The 20,186-nt window shown below is 36.6% G+C and overlaps 1 protein-coding gene across 1 annotated transcript in view; it reads left to right on the forward strand.

Moving 5' to 3' along the window:
* The window catches only part of TRAM1 (translocation associated membrane protein 1), a 40,407-nt gene extending 21,110 nt beyond the window's left edge, over positions 1 to 19,297 (forward strand). The window contains exons 7-11 of the mRNA XM_021002088.2: positions 9,156 to 9,226; positions 9,315 to 9,419; positions 9,975 to 10,118; positions 11,400 to 11,560; positions 17,637 to 19,297. Of these exons, the coding sequence (XP_020857747.1) occupies positions 9,156 to 9,226; positions 9,315 to 9,419; positions 9,975 to 10,118; positions 11,400 to 11,560; positions 17,637 to 17,710 (555 nt within the window). The 3' untranslated portion in view covers positions 17,711 to 19,297. The remainder of the gene's footprint in view (positions 1 to 9,155; positions 9,227 to 9,314; positions 9,420 to 9,974; positions 10,119 to 11,399; positions 11,561 to 17,636) is intronic.
* The last annotated feature ends 889 nt before the right edge of the window (positions 19,298 to 20,186 follow it).

Consider the following 20,186-nt stretch of genomic DNA (forward strand, 5'->3'; position numbering starts at 1 on the left):
AATGTAACCAATCCTTAAAATAACATTCTCAGCAAATGGTAGTCTAGCCTCAGTTTGAATGATTGGAGGTGAACCCATCACCTCCAAAGATAGCCTTTCCATTTTTGGATAGCTCAGATTGTCAGGAAGTTCTCCTTGTCATCAATCCTCTATTTTTCTTCTTGCCATTTTTACCCACTATGGAGCCAGACAGAATTAAGTAAAACTTCTCTTCCTCATTACAGCCCTTCACATACTTGCACACGAGTATTGTTTCTCCCCAGTACCCTTTATTCTCCATGCTGAATATCTCCAGCTCTTTTCAATCTATCTTCATGTGACAAAGACTCAAGGCCATTCACCTTCCATGTTGCTCTCCTCTAGATTCTCTATAACTTAGGAATTTTCTTCCTGCTAGGTCAGAATACAAGGGGGTAATAACCTCATTTCTTGAAGCTATTCCTCTCATTGAAGCCCAGCATAGCATTACATTGGCTGCTGCCTTGTCATGTTGGTGAGATACATTGGGTTTGCAGTCTACTAAAGCCTACAGGCTTTTTTTTTTTGGACAAACATCTGTATAATAACCATGCCTTCCACATCTTGTACTTGTGAAGTTGGATTTTTGAACCCAACTGTAAGACTTTACATTTATCTCTCCTGAATTCTGTCTTACAAGATTCAGACCAATACTTTAGTCTGTTAGGATCTTTTTGGATCCTAACTCTATGATCAGTATATTAGCTGAAGTTGACAAAGGTTTGTGTTATAAAAAATCTGATGGGTATACTATCTACTCCTAACATCCTTGTCATTTATAAAGATGTTGAACAAAAGGCTGCCATGCACATATCTGGAGCACCTCACTGGGAACTTCCTTTAAAGTTGATAATTAATCATTTAGTGACTAATCTTAGAGTCCTGCCATTCAACCAGTTGTGAATCTATCCAATTATATTTATCATGTAGTCCACATGTCCATTTTTCACAAGAATAGCATGACATTTTTATCAGATATGTTGCTGAAATCTAGGCAAATCATATTGCCAGCATTCTTCTGATCATCCAGTTTAATTAACCCTATCAGGAAATAAGGTCATTTTGGTATGACTTGTTCTTAATGAGGCCACACTGGCTCTTTGCATTCCCTGCTTGTTTTTCTAAATGTTTGCTATACATTTCTTGAATAATCCAGTCTAGAATTTTGGCAAAAATGGAATTGGGCAGAATACCTGGCATAGGTCGCCAGCTCGGTTCTTTTCCTTGTTTTGAAAACTGCAGTATTTGCCTGTTAGTCCCATGATAGGAATCTTTTCTGTCCTCAGTGATTTTCCAGAAATCCATGATAGTGGATTATCCATCATATCCCCCAATTCTCAGGAACTGAGGTTATAATTCACCTGGGCTAGGAGACATGAATTCACCAAGAGCAACTAAGTGCTCTCATCATCTCCTTACTTATGTGGCATATCAAATTAAGAACTGATCAGCTTTGAGTTCTTTCTCTCTTGTAGTTAACCACATATACCCCTCCCCAAGTAACAAACAGCCTTTCTTCACCTGTCACCCAGTACAGCTTTTTCAGAACAAAACAAAAAAAATTTATTGTTATCCCTAGGTCACCTTACCAGCTTCAACTCATTCTAAGATTTAGCATTGTTTCAATGACAGTGCAATGTTCTTACATATACCCTGTTACCTGCCTATGCTTCCGTCTTCTGCACATATATTTTAAAAGTTCTTACTCAGCAGAAACTGCTTTCTCCAAAGTAATCACTGCTCTCTGAAACATCCAGACGAGTAGCCTTTTCTCATTCTTTTTCCTTCTTGACTTCTCTGGAGTATGTGATGCTAGTTGATCCTCCTTCATTCCAGGGGACTCTTTCTTTTCTAGATTTTTGTGACACTTCTCTCTTTGTTCTTCTCTTCCTTCTCCATCTTCTTTGCTGTATCATCATCCTTTCCCCTAAATATAAGCATACTTCAATGTACTGTACTGGGCCTTCTCCTCTCTCCAGCCCTCAGCGATTTCATCACCTCTCAGGAGTTTAATTACGTCTGTGCTGATAACTCCCAGAACAGCATATCTAGCCTTAGTCTTTCTATTCCTCTCTCTATTGCAGTAGCCTGTTGGTTGATCTGCTTGCCTCCAGTCTCTGCCCTCTCTATCCCATCTTACACACAGTTGCCAAAATGTCCTAAAGCACCATACTGAGCCATGTCACTCCACTGCTCAAATTTCCAATGGTCCTTATCACTTCTGGGATGTAGTCTCTTCTGTTTGGCATCCCTTTATATTTTATTTCCAACTTATTTTTCTAGGCTTCTTCCTAATTGTTCTCCTTCATGTACTCTACTACAAGCTAAAATATCCTATTTGCTATTATTTATACACAATATTCCATTTCCCAAATCCATATTTGCATAGACTGTCCCCCATGCCTGCAAAGTACTACAAAATACTCCTTTGTGGTCTCTACTTCTTAGAATACCTCGTTCACTTAAAAATTCAATTTGTGTTACCTCCAATATGAAGCCTTTCCTGTCCTTCCCACTTCCCAACCAAAAAAAAAATTATTTACTAATATATCTACATAGTTCTCTCCCCCAACCCATGTGATTGTTTATGCATATATCTGATTCATTATAGGGGGAAGGGAGGGAATAAGCTTTTATATAGCACCTACTATGTACCAGGCATTGTGTTTAATATTATCTCATTTTACCCTCACAAGAACCCTGCAGAGGTAGGTACTGTTATTATCCTTTTTTTCACATTTGAGGACACTGAGTCAGACAAAGGTGAAATGGCTTGTCCAGTATTGCACAATAAGTCTCTGAGGCAGATTTGAATTCAGTATTCCTGACCCAAGGCCCAGTACTTTATCCACTGTGCCACCAGCTACCCCTTTCCTATTCCTCTCGATGACTTTCTGTAGAGTTTTAGTCCATGGAATCCTACCTATTTTTCCTCTCTCTTTGAAATCTACTCTCTTAAAATCTAGGGCACATCATCCTCTTGGGCAATACTTTCTAGATTTCTTCTGGTAATATGATTTGTAGCCAAGTGAGTCACCAATAGTTCTCCACTTTGACAAGTCTTAGGAGGTTCTTTGTTATGTCTTGCATCCACATGCCAGAAAGAAAGCAGACATCTTCTGTGTTGTTATCAGGTCACTGAATAGCTTCAGCTGCATGATCTCTCACCTGATAGCTTCTATGGCATTCCTTTATCATTCCTTGGAGAACAAGAAGCTGCTTCTTTACTGAAGCATTGAATTCTTTCCCCTTAGGAAACTCTCAAACTGTGTATATAGTTGTTCCTTTCTTTCCCTTCCTCCTCTTTGTCACATTCTAGTCGTCTGCCTCCTAACTTGAAGGTCAAGTTTCCTGGGCCAGTGATGATCCTTTTTTTGAAGCCCTCTTCAGGTTCTCGGTTTAGGGAGGCAGGGAGGGCATTGCACACTTCAGTGTCTCTGATAACTTAGAGTATGGAGAGCTATTCCTTAAGTCCTTTCACTTTTCCTATGAGGGAGATCTACTAGGCTACACTTAGAACAGAGATAATAGCCATTTGGCTGTGGCAGAAATACAAACATGCATTTGGTACATGGCCCTGCGAAGTTTACCATATTCTGCATAATGTTTGAGATCCTCAGTCTTGCTTTTTTAGCTGCTTGTAGGTATTTATGCCTAACTTTCTAGGCACATCAATCTATTCTTATGATTTTAGACACATACATGACTACAGACTAATTTATATCCAATGTATTCACTGTTTAACTGAGAATGCAAAATTAACATGTGTTTGCACTAAATAAGCAAAAAGAATTAAATTAATCCTTTGTATCCCCGAATTAATATACCCATCAAGTTTCTTCACTTGTAGGATGGAGGACAATTCAAAGTAGTCGTTGATTTTTGTCACAGATCCTCATGTTCACCAGTTCCAGGTGGAATTCATCCAGAGCTGCCATCTAATTTTTGTGGAATCATTTGCATAACTCAGAAGCAACTAAAACTATTTTTAACACCTATATATGACAGTTGAAAGTAACTGTTTGAAGTAATTAGCATAATTTGCAAGTAGCAGCTGCATATGTGTTAAACAGTTACTTAAAATTTACTCTGTGAAAGTTATTTTGGGAAGAACACTGTCTGGAAAGAATTGGTAAAGAGGGTAATTAGAACAGTGATTGCTTTGAAATGCTCCCACTGGTATACAGAAGAACGAAAGCTGCTAGTGGCAGTTCAAAAGGTGTGTTGATGACAGATAATATGTCATTTTCTTCAAAGGGGAAAATACAGAATTTCAGAGACCTACTTTGTGATGAATTTTTCAAAATTCTAATCAAGAAATAGGTTTAGATTTATTGCTGCTTACGTGAAAATTTTTTTAATTTAAGCATATCAGTAAATATCACTCATCAGTAAAGGTTACATAAACAACAGAAAATAACCAATGTGTTGAAGTTGAGTATTTGGGAAACTCTTTCAGATCTCAAAATTTATTAAGTAAGTCTTAGGAAATTATTTAAGGCACTAAGAGGTTAAGGGACTTGCCCGGAATCATATGGCTAGTTATTAAAGGCAGCATTTGAGCCCAGGTCTTCCTGACTCCCATGAATTGAATTCTATCCAGTATACCATCCTCTTTCTTAATAAAACTACCCTTTTAAAAACTGGTCACTATGCCATGATAACATAAGAGTTTTTGCAAGCTAGTTGAAGAGTGATAGAATGAATATTGCAGTTTTAATTGTATAGTGCTTGGGATAATTGTTTGAGACATTGGAAAGTTAAGCCAAAAAATTTATTTATATTACAAATATGCTAAAATTATCAGGAAAGGTTAATAACAATATTCTTGCTAAGGAGCCTGGAATTTACAAAACATGTCATATTCCAAAAATTTTTTAAGATAATTGTTAGGATATTTTTAAAAAATTGGGGGAAAACCAGAAATAGCCAATTCTAAGTTACTTCTGTATTAATCTAGAGCTTCTGTATGCTAAGTCTATAGCTGTAGGGAGAAAACACTAAAAAAAATTATCCACTGAGCAATTCTGGCCCCAGAAAGTTATGATGTAGGAGTTTATGATGGTGTAGGCTGACATCGTCCATTCACTCTCCCCTACAATTGACATTAGTTGATAAGAGCTGAAATAAGTTGGAGCTGGAACTTGACTTATGTAGCTAACCAATGGAACGAGCAAATTGATTTTGTTAGCAAATTTAGGCTTTTTCTTCTCTTGGGTTGGAATTTGAAATCAGAAAACAGGGAAAATGGATCTGCTTTGAAAACCAACATAATTTTGAATTTCTTAGAATTGAAAATAGATTTCTGTCATTTTTAGAAACAGAATGTGGAGTGACATATGTTTGTGCTAAGTAAGCAAAAAGATTCGGGGGAGAGGGTATTTAAATGTCTCAGGCAATGTTCTCTGCCTACTAAGCACTTTCTTTTGTTTTAAGTTATTAGAATTCCTTCTTTGGAATGGAATCTAAAAGTTATATTTTTTCATCTACCAGAAACTCAATCACGTGTTGAAAAAAATGAAAGTACTCGCATTAGAAATACTGAGAATTCCTTTAGTTTATTTTAACTTGCCTTTGGGATACTGATCTTCAAAGTAACACACTGGATAAAACATCTAGACATACATGCTATAGTATATGCATTAGAACTTAGTAACTAGTTCTTTTGTGTTCATGGGCTCCAACAGTTAATAAAACTAGAACTGTACAATATTGGAGTTTTTCAGTAGAAAAGAAAAGAGAGGCTGTAGGGGGTAAGATTTGATGGTTCAGTATCTCTGGCTATCTGGAAAAAGTTGAGTTATGGAAGTTGAGTCATATGGGAAAACTTTATTGTAGAGGTCCAACAGAAGTATGTTTTTTCCTAGTGAATTAGAACATCTTTCTTTCATTCAAAGAACCTCAACAGATGTTGCTTTGTTTGTTGACTTTTCTGAGGGAAAAACAGCACATAGTACAACTTTGTGCTGTCCCCCCAGTTGGCTGGATAAGTGTGTACTTGATAAAAGGCAGGAAAAAGGACTTGTTTACAGCATACTATAGTGAGGTTCCAGTATAATGTAGTTCACATGATTTGTAGAATTGGAAGAGACGTGAGATTATCTAATTAGTATTTGTCAGTAAATCAGATGTTTAGTATTCTGGAGTCTTGCCCATGCCATTAATTTTCTGAACCTGTAATAGTTTCCCATGCACCACTTGAAATCTGTTCACCCTTTAAGTTCAAGCCTGCTTAAGATACCATCTCCTCTATGTATCCTTCCCTGTCCCTCAGCCAAAAGTGACTCTTTCTTCTTGTCAGTTATCCTAGCACTTCGTTTTTACCACTTGTGTACTTTCACAATTTTGTTACATTTGTGTGTTTGTCTTATTTCCATTGGGGCAGCGTCTCCATCTTTGATATACCACACATACATCCCAGCACCTAACACAAAGCACTGATAATACAGAATTTTCACAGAGTAGGTGCCTAGTAAATATTAAGTGAATTAAGTTGAATCTAGGCCAACTTCCTTATCTTACAGGTGAGACCCAAAAAGCTTTATTGAATTCACACTGTAGTTAGTAGCAAGGGCAGTACTAAGCAGAGGTTTTTTAACTCCCAGTCCACTTTAATTGTAGGTTACCATTTAATTAATTCAGATGACCATATGAAGGCACACACGTATTGTTAGATTTCTAAATCAAACTCAGGAATAAATCATAGAAAAGGATGTAGTCATTTTAATCCAATAATAAACAAAAAATATGTAAGCATCTATCATTCTTTACCCAGTAGCTTGCTGAGAACTGTGGGAACACAAGGGAAGTATGACAAAAATCTTACCTTTTAAGAGCTTATATTGTAGTTGGGGATTATACTTAAGACGATTAGCCATTATAAAACAGGGTTTTATTTAATTCCTCACCTTTAGCAGATCTGTAACTTCATCAAAACATACTAAATAATTAATTACAAAGACTATTGTATTCATTGAAGAATTTCAGAACTTTTTATGGTGGTCCTCTATCCCAGAAAATGGCACTTTTAAGTATCAAAGGAATATCATCAAATATGTCAGGATTTGTTGAACAGCAGAGCCAGAATACTAGAATTTCAGTGTTGGAAGGGACCTCTGGGAACATTTGGTCTGACCCATGTCCAAAAAACAATTCCTTCTACAAACATACCTGACAAGGGTCATTCAGCGTTTGCTTGAAAACCCATATTCAGGAGGAGCTCTTAGCTACCAAGACAACCAATGCATTCTATTTTAGATAGCTCTCATTATTAGGAAACTTTTCTTTGAGCCTAAAAAAAATCCAGTTCTTCTGCATTATGTCCTTTTAAATTCCTGAAGACAACAACTGTCACATCTCCCTAATCTTTCTTCCCTTTTTTGTCCTAATCTGTGATTTCATTGGTATAGGGAATTCCCAGTGAGAAAATTATCCCTACTGTTCTACAGAACTCTAGATAAGTTAATATCAAACCATTAATGAAGATTCTTTGGTTCTGGCTATTCAACCAGTTCCTAATCCATCAAACTGTTAACATTCATCTCTCCATCTTTGCTTAAAGAGGAACATAAAGAGATTTTTATCAAGTGCTTTGCTAAAATCTATTTGAACTAGATTTACAGTATTCAATTGATCTACAAATTTAAGAACCTCATCATAAAAGGAAATTAATTTAGCCTGGCATGAGCTGTTCTTTTTTTTTTTCTTTTAACATAGAACAAACTTAATTTACAGAATAATATTCAGAGAAATGAATTGCATATGAGCCCATAGATAATCCAGAGAAGCAAATTCCCCCTTCTCTTTTTTGGAGGGTAATCTTTTCATGGCCTGTTCTTAATGAAGTCATGCTGGTTCCTTGTTATTATCACTTTCTTTTAGATGTCAGTAATGGTCTCTTTGATAATATATTCTAGAATTTTTTCCAGGAACTAAAGTCAAACTTATTGACTAGTTTGGAAATGCCATTATCTTTCCTGTTTTTGAAAAATGGAATGCCATTTTTCCTTGTCCAGTTTTGGGGTATCTCTCACTTTTTTCCATGAGCTTTCAGATATTATTTACATTGTCTCACCAGTGACATCTACTACTTTTTTCAGGACATAAGGGTGTTAATCATCTTTGATAGGTAATTTGAATTCATCAAGGCAACTAGATGCTCACTCATTCATTTTGTTCTTTTCATCCAGTACAAATATCCTTCTATTTGGCTGAGGAATTGGAGTCAAAGTAAAAATTTAGTAGTCTGCTTTCTGCCTGCTAACAGATTGAATGTGGATGGATTAGCCCATCCAGTGGGAGAAGCAGTCCTTTCCCCTCTTTCATCCTTTTTCCATAGCTTAAAAAAGAGAAGACAAATAAACCTTTTTAAAAATTCCGTAGATTTACTTACCAGCATCAATCCATTCTGAGCTTTGACATTCCCAGTGCAGTACTGTGCCACGTGTGTGTTCATCCTTTTACCTACTTGTATTTGCTTTAGTTGTCTTTTTGTGCCTTTTTAAAATTAGGTTGATTGGTGGATTTCTTGCACATCATTCTCTTCAAACAACTGCCACTTTTCCTCCTCAGTAGAATTTTTTTTCTGTTTGTATCTTCAGAATTTCATTCTTAAGAGATTCCAATTCCTCTTTAGCTGACTTCTGTAGAATCTGAGCCCATGACATCTTACCTCTCTTTCTGAAATTAAACCAAAGGCTTGTGGATCTTAGAGATGGAATAAACTTCAAGAGAATATATGATTCAGTTAATCCTTTTGCCATCAAGCAAGCAAGATATTACTTTCCCTATGGATAGGGCAGCTGAGGCCTAAAAGTACTAGCCCTCGCTAATAGTGTGAATAGCCTAGACTTCAGTGGCTTCTTGCTCTTTTCTCTGTGCCTGTGTAGACCACATGTCCCAGATGCTCCAGAACAGTTCTGACTTCAACAACAAGAAAGTTTTATGTTTTTAACATGGCTTTTCAAATGGCGTGTTTTACCTATGCTAGTAGTATTTTCCTGGTGGTAAGCAAACAATCAGTCCTGCTGAAGAGCACGTTTCTAGTTTAGAACATGTTTCTTGTCTCCGTATCATGCTGCCCCTCTACGTGTCAATGTGCTTTAGCTAATCTCTGATTCCTGTTTCTGTTTCACCAGGAAGATATTCCACGACAGCTTGTCTACATTGGTCTTTACCTCTTTCACATTGGTGGAGCTTATCTTTTGAAGTAAGTTGTAGGGGCTTTTTTACTTCTCCGTATTCATAGCAGTTACTAAACTAATAATTGTTCTATGTGTTTGTTTCTGTTTTAACAGCTTGAACCATCTGGGACTTGTTCTTTTGGTGCTGCATTACTTTGTTGAGTTTCTGTTCCATATTTCCAGACTGTTTTATTTTAGTGATGAAAAATATCAGAAAGGGTAAGTTATTTGTCATATCTCTGAAATAGCACAAATATTTTAAATCCATACCCAAGTTACTCAGTTTTGTACAGTTGTCTTTGAAAGCTTAAAATAAAGTGAAAATATTTGATGTTACAAAGTAGGTAGTAATGTGTTTCTTTAATCCCAGGAGATAATTTGAAAATATTTTGTACCCTGTCGTTAAGATTACACTTATAAATTATATACAGACATGCTTACCTTTATAGAAGAAGCGTAAATATTCAACAGTAAGTGAAAAGGATAGTAGGACATCCTTGTAAAATGATTAAACTAAAATGCTTTTGGGTAGGGCAGAAGCTAAAACAGTAAATAGGCCTAAAAACAGAATTAGAAGATAAATTATAATAGTACAGAGTCTTTTAAAAAATTCTAACCCAGCATATATGTTTCTGAACTAAGGTAGAAAATTAAATATTTTATCTTCTTTGAGATTTTCTTTCTTTTTTAAGTTCATTTCATGACTTTTAATCTAGTTTTTACTGTGATCTTTTTCTTGTCTCGTTTATTGTTGATAATGAATTTGTCTTACAGATTTTCTTTGTGGGCAGTTCTATTTGTTTTGGGAAGACTTCTGACTTTGATTCTCTCTGTATTAACTGTTGGCTTTGGCCTAGCAAGAGCAGAAAATCAGAAGCTGGATTTCAGTACTGGAAACTTCAATGTGTTGCCTGTCAGGTGCAGTAGATTTATTCTTAGCTATGTCACTTTTGTTCAGGTTTTACACGGTTTTGATGGAAAGATTCATACCAGAGAGAAACAAGTAAATTTGGGGACTTGATCCTCAACAGGGGAAAGGAATATAAATTTATATTAAATTCGTATCTCTGGCAGGTTCATAAATCCTATATCAAAGTGGAGTGGACCATATATTTAACCCCAGGGAATAAATCATCGATTGAAGGTTTTTTTGGTAGTATTTTACATCATCATAGTTTGGGTTGTTTTGGGGTTGTTTTTTTTTTTTAGTATAATAACAGTTTTTACATTCAAAGCCTTATATAACCTAAACCCCTCCTACCTTTCCTATCTTTTTATACCTTATTCCCTGCCCCATACTCATAGATTCAGTGACACTGGCCTCGTGGCTGTTTTCACAAACAAGACCCTCCATCTCTTAGCTCCAGGCACTTTCTCTGGCTGCCCCTTTGCCTTGAATGCTTTCCCTTTTCCACTCTACCCCCTGGCTTCTTTCAAATTCCAAATAAAATTCCATCTTTTTGGGGGGGTAAAATTCCATCTTTTACAGGAAGCATTTCCCAACCCATCTTAATGCTAGTATCTTCCCTCTTTTAATTATCTTGTCATTGTTAGCTTATTTGTACATGTTTGTTTGCTTTATGTTCCCCTCCATTTGACTGAACTACTTAAGGACAGGGACTGTCTTTTGCCTGTCTTTGTATCCCCAGCACTTAGCACTGTGCCTGTCACTTAATGAATACTTATTTACTGACTAAATTTAAACATTGAAAAGATGTTGCCAAAGAAGTCCTTGTTTAGGCTTCATTCATTTGTTCATTCATTTATTTGCTTTCTTGCTTGCTGGTATGGATTAGCCAGTGATATAGTAATTAAGAGGATTTTAATTGGCTGACAGTGAGGTTTTTTTCCTTTGCTTTACCTATAATAGTAGTGACCTCTTGGTGCCAAGCAAACAATCAGGCCAGCTGAAGAACACATTTTTAAAAGTGTGATTTTTCTGTAACCACACCAGAAATATAGATAATCTTTTCATTTGAAAAAGAAGCAAATGAGGAAGAACCCCCTTAATAAGGAAGTAAAATATCAGCTCACAAAAAGTCTGAAAAATTTTGGGAAGAAATAAAGACTTTTTTTCTAGGCAAATGATAGCATAATGTAATTCAGCCTCTTTTTGAAATAGAAAGGCAACTTTCCCCTTAGTTTTTTTTGTCCTAACATACTCTAATATTTTCTGTTTATTTCTAAATCTATTCACAGAATTGCTGTTCTTGCATCAATCTGCATCACTCAGGCATTTATGATGTGGAAGTTCATTAATTTTCAGCTTCGAAGGTGGAGGGAACATTCTCCTTCACAGCCTCAGATTGTGAAAAAGAAATCTACAGTAACTAAAGGCAGGTCTTCTAGAAAAGAAAAAGGTTAGTATTGCCCACTGTGAGTAAAAGACTCCTTGAAGTAAAAGGGAATGTGAAACAGTAGTTATGTTTCTCTTTTGGAAAGAACTTCATAAAACCTAGGGTGCATTAAGTATGATGTGGCACCACACCTCAAAGCAGCCCCCCTACTCAGACGAAATGTTGTTTCTAATTTTGCTGCCACCATGAGGGAAGAGAGGAGAAGAGGAATTTCTCTCATCATGAGTTTCCCCTGAGCCTTAACCTTAACTCTTTATTCTCGGTGGCTTTGTTTTGGTACATTGGTCCCAAATCTTTATACCTAGCTGTCAACACAATGCACTTGTTCTTGGTGTTGAATTAATCTTTTACCAGGGTGTACAAAATCTTATTAGCTTCAGTCAGGTTAGGTTTAAATGTATTTAAACCCCCTGCCGTTGAGGCTACTGATAGTTTAAATGAAAATACTACAGAAATTTGCTATAAGGCCTGTTTGATCCATTTTCCATTGTTTTTATCTTTCTAGTTTCCCTTTCTGGTCTTTCGAAGAGTAAGATTCTTTTCTCTTTTGTTTCTTCTCTCGTTCTTTTCATATACGTGATCATGGCCAAATGGGAATAGTGTCATTTTTTTTCTCTTTTGTTTCTTCTCTTGTTCTTTTCATATACGTGATCATGGCCAAATGGGAATAGTATCATTTGTACTACTTACTTGTTACTAGGAACAGACTTTAGTGACCTTGAAATGCTATGTAAATATGAGTTTTTACTATTTTCTTTGTTCTCCTAGTCTGTGCCTCTGGCTTCTTTTCACAACTATCCTGACATTGAAGTCATGTCCTGTACTTCATGACAGATAGATGTACCCCTGGCAGTGGTCCTTGGAAGTCCTCTCCTCCCACTATCCTCTCACCCTCTTCTCCTTCAACGCATTCTGGAGTCCTCTCCTTTGCCTCTCCTGGAAGAGTCTAATGGGCTCTAACTCCCAACCCCAGCGCTCTGCCATCTTGATATTTGCACTCTTTGCCCTTCCCTTCCATCTCTACTTCTTAGCATTTTTGCCACCCCCTCACTTGCCCAGTTCACCTTATTAGCTCATCTCTTGCCATTCCAGTTTCCGATGTCTGTCCTTCCTCACCATCATTGATACAGTTCACATTTGCATTTTCTGAACAGCTCCTGCATATTTTTGAAATGTTTTTCGGACCCCACATTTATTAACAAACGTAATTCAGGCTTGTATCCAGTGTATTGGATTGTTTTGCTTGACTATTCTTATCTCTCACAAGGGAAGGCTTCTACCAAGGAGGTGGAGTTGGTGAGTAGTGATGCAAAAAGAAGAAAAGGGGAAAAGAACATCAACAAAACATTAAAAACATAGATGAAGAGCACTGGCCTTGGAGTTGGGAGGACCTGGGTTCAAATCTGGCCTCAGATACTTGACACTTATTAGCTGTGTGACCCTGGGCAAGTCACTTAACCCTGATTGCCTCACCAAAAAATAAAAACCATAGATGAAAGCACAGGGAATTTCAGAAAGGGGCAGATGAGGGCAACTTTGTTACTAACACATTCACCTTTTAGGAAAAAAAGCATAGCAGAAGTTCATCCATCATGTACTGTCCTTTTTCTGTTCTTATTTGTAAATTAAATGTTTGTGTTTCTTAAGTTCATGATAAAGCAAGAGTCTGGTTGGCAAACAAAGTCAGGGTCCAACATTTTCGATATTAGAGCCGTCAAAGTTTTCATGACGCTGAATTTTTCTTTCAGTTTATAGTTATTTGAAAGAGTGAAACTTAATGAAAATAGAAATTCAATTTTATAGAAACAGGCCAAGCAACAACAGGATAGGCTCATTTTAAGGCAATCATGGTTAAGTGACTTGCCCAGGGTCACACTGCTAGTAAGTGTCTGAGGCCGGATTTGAACTCGCATCCTCCTGACTCCAGTGCTGTATCCACTGCCACCTAGCTGCACCTCCGGATAGGCTCTCAAAGGAAAAATTAGAAATAAAACAACCTACCAGTCTTATATTTTAGTGAAACAATAAGTGGTCCACGAGTCCCTGACTTGTAGTTGAGAGATCTGAAGTCAAATACAGACCTTGTCATTTAAATCTTTCTAAACTTGAGCAGGTTACTTAACCTCTGAATCTCAATTTCCTCATTTATAAAGTGGGTATGATGACATATATGCCACTGACCTTATTGTTGTGAAGAAAGTCATCAATATGAATTGTTCTTGAGAATCTAGAGGGAAAAGCAGATTTTGTTGGACTGGTCCTTAAACTAGCTGTTAGAGGGAAATTCTGGTTTCAATACTGAAGTAGCTGACTGCATCTTTCAGCCTTCTTTTTTGCTTATTGAATGGGCATGACATTGAGAGTCTAGGTGATGTAGGAGAAATCTAGGACTTGGGTTTGAGTCCTGGCTCTGCTGCTCATTTGCTCTGTGACCTTTGATAAGTCACACATTCCCTGCACCCCAGTTTCCTGCCCTGTCAAACTGGAACTATCAGACCTAGCCTGCCTTGTGGGATTTTTGTGACAATTCGATTGAAATGATAATATGAAGATGCTTTGTAAATTGTAAAGCAAAATCCAAATTTAAAGTTGAAGTCTTATAACTCTTTCCAGGAAAGATATTACATGACCTTGAGGTCTTGGATATGTAGGGTAGTAAAATGAAAAGGCATTGGACTAGTTTGGAGGCCTGGCTTCTGCTTCATGCATTACCACTAATTATGTTACTCAATCATTCTTTGTCTCTGTTTTCTCATTTATAAAATGTTTGACTCCAGAGCAGCAATTTTCAATGGAGTACCTCTTTATATTAAAAAAAAAATTAATATAGATAACAGTTCTTTTTGCAGATCCTTTTTTTAAAAAGTGCTACTGTGTTTTAAATTTCTTTTAAGTATGTAAAATACAACTCTGCTTAGCTTCATTTCCTTCACTTTTAAGTGGAATTGTAAATATTATCTGTAACATTTGGTGTATAACAGGTGCTTCAAATTAATTAAATTAGAATTTTTAGCCTACTAGTAAGATAGTATTGGTTCCAAGTCACATATATTTCAAAGGGGATAAACAGGAGAAGCTCTTATTTAGGGAGCTGAACATTCCAAGAACTATAGAAGCATTGTAAGGTGTTTTTTGAAGAAGGATAAAAGGGTTTATTTCTTTAACCATATAGTTATAGAACCTTAGAACTAGGGCCTTAAAATCTTCTAGCCCAAGGTCTTTATCTTGTGGTGGCTCAATGTCAGCTGCTTCTCTCAGGGAATTGCCTGGTTTTATTTTGTTTTGCATACTGAGTAAGAGAGAGATCTTACAGCCTCCCTCATCTATCCTAGTATTTTATTGCCTTAACAATTAAGAAATCATTTCTGATTTCCAATTTCTCCATGGTTAATTTCCGTGGAGAAATTTTGTATGACTTTTCACAGATACACATTAAGGTGAGATGACCTAAATGACTCTAATTAGTATGTTTCAAGTAGAATATGAAATAAATGTGTGTTTATTTATATGTGTATACATACATTATATACATATATGCATAAATGAATTACTTCTTAGCCTTTCTCCATCATTCTTTTTTTAAGGTATGTATCCCTAAAGCAAGTCAGTATTGTTAAGAACATAAAAGTATTTTCAGAGCTATGTCCACTGAATCCAGGTGCTGTCTGTCCTATGTGAATAAGAATTTGGGGGGATATATTCAAGGTTAGTGAAGGAGTGCAGAAGTCTCCATACTCAACAAGTCCTACTTAGCTATTTTGCTGGGTTAAAGGGATAAACTGAATGATTAATCAGGATATCGGGCTGTCCTCATCCTGACCTGGGCACAAAAGAGACACTCAGAGCATACTGAAACATTTTGATTAATGTTTCATTGATTCTGCTTTTCTTTCTTATCATCACTCTCATTCCCACTACTCCTCCACCCCCATAGAAGCTCTTTTTAGTAACCAATAAGTATAGGCAAGTAAACCAGATCACACGTTGGCTCTTTGTAAATGTCTGTTTCTCTCAGCACATCTAGTTGATCCAAGAGGTGGGAAATATAATTTGTCATCTGTCCTCTGGAGTCCTAATTGTCCTTTGCGTTGATTGAAGTCTTTCAAAGTACAACTTTGGGTTGTACACAGCCTTGTTACGTATACATACTAGTTCTCCCCACCTCACAATAGTCTCTCTTTCAGTGCCCCTAACAAACCATTTATCTGACACACCTCATACACACACTATCATTACTTCCTTCTCCCCAGTTGTGTAGCACAATGTGTCTTCCATTCCTGTTACACATACAGCTTTCAGCAAATCATAGCCCTTCTTCAAGATTGCTTTTTGTGTGTGTGTGAGTATTTGAACTCAGGTCCTCCTGACTCCAGGGCTGGTGCTCTATCCACTGCACCACCTAGCTGCCCCCAAGATTGCTTTCTTAGTTGGGAAGTCACATTGTACTTAGCCAGTGAAATTGGTAGTATGTAACCTATGGAAGGAACCCTTGATCACTGATTGAAAGTGAATGTGGAAAGGATGCTTATGCTTGAACAGGGGCAAGGATGTAGGCCTTTGAAAGCAGTGTATAATTCACCATGATAGAAGTTCTCATGTATATTGAACCCAACCAGCAACAATGATGAATCAGTTACTGCAAAAGTCCATTTTAGGGTGTGTGTTAAGATGAATTACTTTCTGAGAAAGGTAGAAAGACTGATCTGTTGGGGATACATGGGAAAGATTATCCCTGGGTGACACTCTCTTTAGGGAGAAACCAAAACTGTGGGGAAATCTCATCTTGCTACAACACAAGACAGATAATAATTAATTATGTTGCTATGTCTCAGTGGGTTGGTTGGGAAGCACTAATACATAATATGTGGTAGGTGTTGCTATTCAACCATTAACTTATGTCTGAATTTATTGATGCCAAATAGATTTTTTTTAAAAAAGACTTAATAGAAGTGATGCAAAACTGCACTAAATCTTCTCCCTAGAAGTTTTAAGAAATTAGTCATTCTGGATAAATTAGTATTTAGAAAAACTTAAGTTTATCCTTCAAGTGTCAATTTTTTTTCTAAAATTTGACAGTTTCTGTTGGAAAACTTTCTAAAAGTGATGGTATTATCCCCCTGACTTCTTAGACTATATTAATTAGCCTTATCTTCAGTAGATAGGTTTTAGTCTGGCGCCATGGATGGTGAGCTAAGTTCAGAATTGTGTTGGAAGAAGAGATCTTAGATCTAGAGCTGAAAGGAGCTGAGAGGCCATCAGCCCAACCCCTTCATTGTGGCAGCTGAAGAGAGTGGGACCAAGAGAAGATAGGAGACTTGCCCAAGGTGACACAAGTGGCAAAGACAGGCTTTGAATCCCAAAACTGCCACTCTCTCCACTGTACCAGTCTGCGGTGATGACCAAGTTATCATTAGGAGCAATTATTGTTATTGTAGTAAGTTGTAGCTCAGGGATGCCTTCTGTGCCTCTTGGCGAGGCAACTTGACATAGTGGATGGAGTATTGGATCTGGAAGGTCTGGGTTGAGATTCCACCTTTGACATTTAGTAACTCTGTCCTCTTTGGTAGTCACGTAACTGTAGAATGGGGATAATACAAGTAGTGAAGTGCTTTGTAAACCTTAATGCCCTATGTAAACATAGACTATTTGTATTTTTCTTAATCCTTGCACCAAGTGGCACTAACTGCAATTTATTTTTAAGTTCCTTCTTGCTTTTTGTAGTTTTTCTCTTTCTTGTACTCATTTCTCACTGTTAAGTATACCTGTCCTCAAACATCCAAAACCTTCTCTACCTTCAGACTTGCCAAAAAGTCAGGGGAGCGAGCTCTTTAGAATTCTGTAAAATGGAAAGAAATTCTCCCGTGAGGTCTCCGAGTGCAAAAGTGTGGACTGGCTGACCTCTTTTTTTGGATAAAGAGCAGCCTTTTTTTTCTTAATAGTTTTTTGGCTGTTATTCAAATAAGTCGTCATTGCACTACCAAATGAAGTAACGGATATTGACTGAACTTAACACTGTTCGTTATAGTTGTAATAATTGCATTTTTACAAATATGTAATAATAATAATTTTCCATTTTCAGAAAATGGCGTAAATGGAACAGTAACTTCGAATGGAGCTGACTCCCCTCGTAACAGGAAAGAGAAATCCTCATAACTGAATTTTATCAAATTAAATGACTAATCCCCAAAGAAATCTGCTTTTTACAATAAGGAGTTCTTCAGCACTAGACATCATTCTGATCCTAAAAATACAGTTCCTGCTCTTTGACTCTTGCTGTTCTTGTATGATTTCACACATCTTTTTCTATGGGCAGTCGTGGGGGGAGGGTGATTTCTGTGAGGGAGAGAAACATTTTGGCTTAGACTAAGCTACCTGTCTTTGGAATAATCAAGGGACCATCACACCTTTTTTGTTTTTTGTTTGTTTTTGTCTTTTTTAAACTTTTTTGTAATAATTGGGAATAATTAGTTATTTAAATTTCACATATTAAAGATCAGTAATTCAATTTAATATTCCCACCTATTTTTTTATGATCTTGGCAAATAGCCAGTTCCAACAAAATCGGGTTTTTTTTTTAGTTCTCTTTCAAGATCAATATGAAAGTAGCATAAAATTGGAAGTCAAACTTTAAATATGTTTTAAATCGTCTCTGATTTTTAGGAGTATTATTTTTAGTAGAATTACAACTGGAAACCTGACTTTTCAAACCACCAGAATAACTGTGTGCTTTATTTTGTAGTTAGTTGTTGTCAGTGTTGCATACTGAAAGTTGGAAAAAAGAAAGACACACCTATTCAAGGGTTGAAGTATTTCAAAGGCATATTGCCTATATTGAACTGCAGTTTCTTGTATAAATATGAAAATACTCATAACAAAGTCTTTAAAAGTGTGTCAAAAACACTTACAGACTGGAAAATAGAATATTAAGTGTACACTGTAGAAAGCAAAATCAGATTTATGCAGCCCTTTTAATAAATTAAGTTTATCAAAAATTACTCAGTAGGGCTTGTCTTAAGTTCAATGTGTACAGTGACCTAGAACAATGCTTCTTTGGTGTGCAAACCCTTAACACTGTCTACTTGATCAATATATTTGAACAGAATGTCATATTTACATCTAGAATATGTATTATGTGCACTAATTCAAAAAGGAATTGAAAGTTCAGGTGGATGAGCAGTCTTAGGAAAGACAATGCTTTATGTTATAACTATAGCTTTGATTCCATCATTAATTGAGAAACATTTATCTGTATAAAACATATTTTTGGATAAAAAATATATATATATTTGTATCTTTACAGAAAGGCTATAAAAGCATCTGAGTAAAATATTTGGTTCCCTTTTCTATAATCATCCTTTGAAATCCTTATAGTTGTATTTGATTTGTCTTTGTCTTTCCCATGCATATATTGTTCCTTCGGTGTTCATATCTTGTCCCCATTTCTTACTTTTATCAGAAAAAAGTTAAATGTTTGTGCCTTTTTGTGTAAAATTTGCAGACAAAAATGCTTTCATTCCCTGACCACCCTGTTAAAAGAGGTCTGCAGTTGAAGTGGCCATGCTGCTAATAATGTCATGCTTTCGATTTTTCACAGCTGTTGACCCACTTCTAAGGAAAGGGGTCGCCCTTTGTAGCATTATGGAGTTTAGGGGAACTAGATTGTTCCAGTGACAAACTGTCATCAGGTTGAACTATACGTTGAGAAACCCAGTCAAAATAAAGACATTTTTACTTTCACAATTTGTATTCTGCATCTTTCTTTAGTCAATATGAAGGCTTTATTCAGCTATTAAGTTTTAAAGCCATCATAACATTATTGTCATAGGGTGAGTTTTTAAGTTTCTTGTCATGCAACTTGAAACTACTAAGCAACATTTATATTCCATGATGAGTTTCTATCCACAAAAGTGCCAGAGAAGTTTGGTTTTTTAAGTCTTAGTGATGCCTTTTGTTTTTTACATCAGTCATTCCTAGATACACGGTACGCACACATGCACATGTCACGACTTTCCCTTATAACAATGAAAAAAAATTAAAACCAACTGATATCCAGGGGTCTGACAGCACAACAGATGTTTTCAGGAGTAAATTAATAATTTTATTGGTAGACCTGCCTCTGTTTCAAAATGATTAATTTACTCTTCATGGCTGGGGCCACTGAGCAGTCTGCAGTAGCTTTGGAAACGGCCCAGAAGGGTGGCTCTGGGAAAAACTTAAGCAATCGAGAAGAGAACTTTTGCAAAGATACCCCTCAACAGTATGTGTGTTGGTCTGGTGACATTTACAGAGGGAAAAAGAGCACAACCAGAGCTGCAAGTAAGGAAAATTAGTCTAGGAGCATTGTCTGCAGAATGAATTAAAAGTAGGTGGAGGGATATTTGACACAGGAAGACCTATTTTGAATTTTGTCATAATAGTCTAGGCACAGCTGAGAGAATCAGTGAGCATGCAAAACTCAAGAGAAGTGTGGGAAGACAGCATGAACAAAAGTGAAATGAGAAGAATCAGGAAGACAGCATGCACAATGACTTAATGGGGGAGAGGGGAGAACAACTAAATCCATGTAACAATGATGACCAAGTGTGTGGCTTAAAGGAAAGGTAACACTATCCACCTCCTTTCCTTTACA

This window comes from Phascolarctos cinereus, unplaced genomic scaffold (assembly GCF_003287225.1).
Source record: "Phascolarctos cinereus isolate Bilbo 61053 unplaced genomic scaffold, phaCin_HiC Scaffold_4;HRSCAF=312, whole genome shotgun sequence".
In the NCBI taxonomy this organism is placed as follows: domain Eukaryota; kingdom Metazoa; phylum Chordata; class Mammalia; order Diprotodontia; family Phascolarctidae; genus Phascolarctos; species Phascolarctos cinereus.